The sequence below is a fragment of the Hippopotamus amphibius genome, chromosome 9 (genome assembly GCF_030028045.1).
Source record: "Hippopotamus amphibius kiboko isolate mHipAmp2 chromosome 9, mHipAmp2.hap2, whole genome shotgun sequence".
Taxonomy (NCBI): Eukaryota; Metazoa; Chordata; class Mammalia; order Artiodactyla; family Hippopotamidae; genus Hippopotamus; species Hippopotamus amphibius.
In genome coordinates, this window is record NC_080194.1 from 74,580,330 (window position 1) to 74,586,329 (window position 6,000).

The following is a 6,000-nucleotide window of genomic DNA, read 5'->3' on the forward strand; positions in this document are numbered from 1 at the left end:
AGGCTTAGCTGCTCCGCGGCATGTGGGATCTTCCTGGACCAGGGCTCGAACCTGTGTCCCCTGCACTGGCAGGCAGATTCTTAAGCACTGAGCCACCAGGGAAGTCCCAATATATACAGCAAATTAATATTTTAAACAATAAAGCCACTAGAATCAATGCGACTTAATGAAGACTGGAACAAATGAGTAAATAATAGCAGGGTACTCTCTATCCTAAAACCAAAATATATCTTAGAACTGTAGTTCTCAACCAGAAGTAATTTTGCCCCCTAAAAGACAGTTGGCAACATCTAAAGACATTTTTGATTGTCAGGCCTGAGATGGTGCTGCTGGTATATTGTAAGTAGAGCCCAAGGAGGTGACTAAACATCTTATAGTCCCACCTACCCACCCAAAATGTCAACAGTGCTGAGGCTGAAAAACCCTGCCTTAGAAACAGGCTGGGGGTGGCAGGGAGAAACCACTGAATCTATGCTTTGAAATAATCAGCTTTATCATAGAAATCCTAAATCAACAAAGTTTGTTCACCTGTTTAGAAATATTGACATCTCAAATAGCATGGAATCTATTAGAATGATACAATTTTCAAAGTGTTACTTGAAAGTTAACTGCTTTTCCACTTTACCGAAACCTTTGAAATTTTGCAAAAGCCACAGGCAAAAAAGGCAATAAATTAATGGTAAAAGAAAAAAGGTTTTATACATACACACACACACACACACACACATTCTGACTCTCGCAAACAACAGTGAGCAAAAGAATACATTTTGCATGATTCCATTTATATACAGTTCAAGAACAGGCAAAAACTTTTACGTTAGAAATCAGAATAGCGGTTCCTTTGGAGAGAAAGAAAAAGTAAAGAGGGGACAGAATATGAAGGGGACTTCTGAGATGGTAATCATTTTGTATTTCTTAACCTGGGTGGTATTTACATAACTTTGTTTGCTTTGTGGCAATTCATCAAGCTGTGTACTGATAATTGGTACACTCTACTGTGTACAGATAACGCTTTAACAAAAATGTTTACTTTTTTAAATGTTATAAATTTATATCCTAAAAACTTGAGCGTTTTAACCAAGAAAGCGAAATTCATGTCAAGAGCAAAAGTAAAAGTGCTTTTGTTATGTAGGCTGCCTTCCAAGAATTCAAGAAGGATGACACCCCCAGAAAGCTGTAAATACTATACTCAGCAATCATACAGCATTCAGCCGTACACTTCAGCCACTATATGTTCCTTGGCACAAATCCAAAAACTGGACAAACGCTTACAAATGCACTTGGATTTATTCCATGGACAGTTTGTTTGGATTATTTCCCCCAATGTTAAACTCGGAACTGTTATCAGAGAACAGGCTCCATGAAACAAATTACACTTTCTCTTTCCTAATCCCACACTTTCCCAAAGCTCTCCCAAATTAAACCCCTCTTGGCTCTAGACTCCTCCTTTAAGATTTCTCCAGGATGCCTGTAATAGTGCCCATCATTGCCTCTCCCAGTGTCCACGCTCAGAATCCACCTCCTCACACACACATGAAAATTCACATTAATGCTCATTCCAGAGGCTAGTCTCCCCCATCAGACTTTCAATCTCCCCCAGCACCTGGTAAATATAATCCAAACTTTACTGCCCTCAAACTCATATTCTCCACAAACTCCCTTCCCAACAGCACCACAAAACCAGGGCCCATGCTATCCCAGTCTTTTAAATCCTCTTCTACCACACAAAAGGCCTTGCTTCTGCAGACAACTCAACTCGATGGCCACTACTGTAGCTCTGATCTCCCAACTCTCCTTCCCTTTAGCAGCCCCCACATCCCCATACTTTCCTGTATTCAAATCCATCCCATTTCCCATTTGCCCTGTGCTCCCAACCTCTGCTCTCTTCCATCTGACTCCTTCCTAAGTACTAAGACAGGGATGGGAACTTGGAGGAAGTGTATGAAGGAAAGAACTCTGTCCTCTGTAGAGATAGTGGAGTAAAGATTGCTCAAGTCTGCAGCACAACCACCACATGCTGGGGCTGCAGTTAGAGGCTGGATTCTGAAAGCCAGCCCCACCACTTACTAACTGCAAGGCTCTGACCAAGCGATTTTACATATTTAAGCCTCAGTCTCCTGAACTACAAAATGGAGCTAATAAAAATAGCTACCTCCCAGAGCTGTGAGGTTCAATCAACTACCACCAGCTGAGCACTTGGCACAAACCCAACATGGTAAACTCTCAACAACTGACTGTTTTTCTTAGGTCCTCTTCGTGGATGGGGGAAGATGAAAGGTACTTTCTGTCTCTTTAATGCTAAAGTTCCTGCAAAGTCTCCTTCTGGGGGATAGCAAGAAGGAAAGAAGAAGTACTCTACAGATAGGTGGGTGATACAAAGAATTTTTGTCAGGACCCCAAACTTGGTGTTCAAGTTGGATCCAAGAAGCACTGTAAGGCCTTACTAAAGGATGGGGGAAGACATTAACATGTACGTCAAATGTGCTTCCACAGACACTCACTGGACGGAATGCAGTAGCCCCCGCTAAACTGCTAAAATGCGTTCCTTGGGGTCGGAGAATAAAGAAGGAAACCCAAAGTCCCAAAGGATTTTTCTTGAGAAGTTTAAGGGAGTACTTCACAATAAGGAGAGATTAAAAGTAAATGCTGGAAACCCTAAAGACGCCTCAGTTCTCCCGCTGCACAGAGTACCAACTGGTTTGTCAGCGAGTGAGTTGAGAAAGGAAAAGCGCTTTCCCCGTCTCTCCTGGGTCACCGGGGCTTCCCCGGGTCCCTTCCCAAGAGGGATAAAGGGGAAGGTCTGCGCCAGGGAATCCCCAGCTCCCTACGAGGGCGGGGGGGCGGGGGGGGTTGGGAGTTTCACTGGGTCCCTTCCCGTCTCTTCCCGGCCCCTCTCCTGTAACGGGATGTCTCTTGGGACTAGAGGAGCTCCCAGAGAGGTTCGGCCATCCCTGGATTCTTCCTCTTCCAAGACCTCCGAACAGCCCTCCTCGGTCCTTAGAGTTCTCCCGGGCCACTTCTCAGGGTCTCCCGGCTGGCACAGGGTCAGCCCGCCGCCCACGGGGTCCCCTCACCGGCCTCCTCCCGGCCCCTCCCGAGCGCCGCGAGCCCGCGGGGTTACCTGCTGAGACGGCAGCTCCACATGCAGGGCCCGCGCGGCAGAACCGGGAGGCAGCGCGGCGGCCGGGCCCGGGGGCGGCGGCGGGACCGGGCCCCCGACCGACGCTGAAGCGCTCATCTTGACCCGGGAGCCGCCAAGCGGCGGGGCCGGCACTCCTGCGGCATCCGCCACCACCGCCTAGTCACGACCCGCCGAGCCCCTGCAGCCCAGACACCAGCCACCCGAGAGGCAGGACGGCTCTACCTCACCTCCGGCCGCCGCCGCTGGCTAAGGAAGAGCCATATTACCGCAGTGCAACCCCCACCACCCGCTGAGACCTGGCTTGCCCATTGGTTCAGCTCCCATGGGGGCGGGACCAAATGACAGGATAGGGAAGTGCTATTGGGTAGCAGGTCTGTCCATCGCCGGCAGGAATAGGCTGGGGGCGGAGGGACTCAGGGATGGCCTAAATTGCGTCTGTCAAACCGGGGCGGCGTTGCTTCTTTTTTCCCGGTCTAATTGGTTCATTCACTGCCACGGGGCGGGGTCTCCCGGGGGAGCCGCAAGGACCATTGCTCGAAGTCGCTGTCAGTTGTCAGTAAAGGAAAAGAGGGGCGGAGTCTGATTAGGTAGACCGCGCGCCTGGGCTCTGGTGTCACGTGCAGGAGGCAGGAGAGTCACCTGATTAGTGAGAATCAGTTTGGGGAGCCACTTCCGCCCTGACCTAGTTGCCATGGTAACCGGCCTCCCTTGGAGGGCGGGGACCCACTTGGCGCCAGCTGGGTTGCGACGGCGGGTCTTTAGTTGCAGATTCCCTGAGCAATGTTTTCCTGAGGGGCTCCCGTCAACGTGCGAGGATTGAAAAGGGATATTTTATGATTCGGCAGAAAGCACCACGCAGGATGCTCTAATACCAGAAACTTGTCGGGCAGTCCCGCCAGCTCCACCCACGACCAATTCCAACCCACATGTCCCCGCCCCTCCTCACCCTCCGCTATCCGGTAGGCTGAGGCAGGCACTCAGGGTGCGTTTCACTTATATGAGTGGGTTGTTTATGCTGTCCCTGGAAAGCCTTTGCTACTTTTCTCCTCCTGACTAATGCTTATTTACCCATCAAATTTCATCTGGGGTTGGGATCCCAAAAGGCTTCTCAGATACACTCTGAGTTAGGAAACTTGCCTCTACCACATTCCTGATTGTTCTATTGCAGTCTGTTGTCTTTTAATAAGTGTGTAACATACATGTGCAGCCACACATACACCTCCCGCAAACACACAAACTTACTGTGACTTTCTCAAGGAAAAGAACCTTGTCTGATTCATGTTTGGATTCCCAGTGCCTCGCAGGGAATCAGGACGGGTTTTTGAAGTGAGGGCACAGTTCAAATGCCACCTCTTCCATGAAGACCTCCTTGATCATAATGATAGCATCTATAGCAATTCTTCTCTAATAAATATCAGTGACTCATCCTGCAGAATAATGATCTGCCTTTTTTCCCCCTTAGTCTGTGAATTTCTCCACCATCTGTACTGATGTAGCAGAAAGAACACAGCGTTTTAGAGTCAGACACAACAGGAATCAGGAACTTTTAGAATCTTGGCTCTGCCACCTTCTAGCTATATGTTCCTAGACAAGCCAGTTCCCCTCTCTCAGCGTTAGTTTTCCCATTCCTAAAATAGCAACAAGGTTGCTGTGGGGATTAAGTAGGTCAATGCAGGTTTAGTGGCCAGTGCAGGACCTGGTATGTAATAATTGCACTAAAAATATTTTAATAAAAGGTAAGCATACTATATTTGGAGGGTATTCAGAAGCCTGAAGATACTTTGGATCTGATCCCAGAGCTGGCTAAGATGTATGTCACACTGTCTCCTATTCTGAAACACTGAGTTGCTCCTCATGGCTAGACCCTAGGGTATGCACTCAGGTGTTTGTTAAGAAGGAAGTACTTGAGAACTCCCAAATCTCATCTGGTTCCACGATCTGGTGGAATTTCACAGAAAACATTTGTGGTTTGCAAGCTGTATTAGTTTCCTGAGTTTGCTGTATCAAATTACTACAAACTGGGTAGCTTAAAACAACAGAAAGTTATTCTTTCACAGTTCTAGAAGCCAGAAGCCCCAAATCAAGGGGTTTGGTGCTGGGTCTGAGGGAAGTCCAGGGACCACAGAAGCCAGAGGAGACAGTCAGATTTCACAGTGGAGGTGACATGTAACCTGGATATTGAAGGACCAATAAGAGTTCACCAGTCAGGGAGGGACAAAAGGATGTTCCAGCAGAGAGAGCAGGAGCAATTTTCCACAAGTCTTTATTGAGGTTCAACTCTGCATCAGGCAGATTACTGGATACAGGAAATACAGAACTAAAGTAAATAATGCTTCTCAGATGTTCCCCCTACATGCCACAAACCCTAGGAGAGCAGGCACTCACCCCTAGGGACATGGCAGAAAACTGAAATAGCCTGCAGAGTAAGTGTTCAATAAATGCTACCTGTCATTATTTTTATGTGGCCTATTTCATGCTAAAAATTCTTGTATTACTTTGGGTCCTACTCCATAATATGGCTGTACTTGTTTCAACACAAAAATATTTTTAATCACTTAGAACTGAGTTTTATAATACTTATATAGTGCTATACAGCCCCTAGAAAAACGTGTATCTAAGTATAAGAAGCATGGATTCAAAGGAGGCCAAAAGATCAAGGTCAAGTGGTAATGGAGTAACAGACTCTACAGGGGCTGGTGGGCAAGATCAGAGCAAGTTTCACAAAGGTCCTAAAGGAAGATTAGGAGTTTTATAGGAGAACAACAGTCGGTTACAGCTGTTTGGTTCAGGGACAGCTGGTGTTTTAACAGCTAACTAGTACCATGTTGGGTACTGAAATCAAAATGTCAGTTTGCAGG

At 47.3% G+C, this 6,000-nt stretch overlaps 1 protein-coding gene across 1 annotated transcript in view; it reads right to left on the reverse strand.

Annotated features, from left to right (window-relative positions):
* UVRAG (UV radiation resistance associated) overlaps positions 1-3,435 on the reverse strand; it is a 320,954-nt gene extending 317,519 nt beyond the window's left edge. Inside the window, exon 1 of the mRNA XM_057750060.1 lies at positions 3,122-3,435. Within this exon, the coding sequence (XP_057606043.1) occupies positions 3,122-3,238 (117 nt within the window). The 5' untranslated portion in view covers positions 3,239-3,435. The remainder of the gene's footprint in view (positions 1-3,121) is intronic.
* Between the last annotated feature and the right edge of the window lie 2,565 nt (positions 3,436-6,000).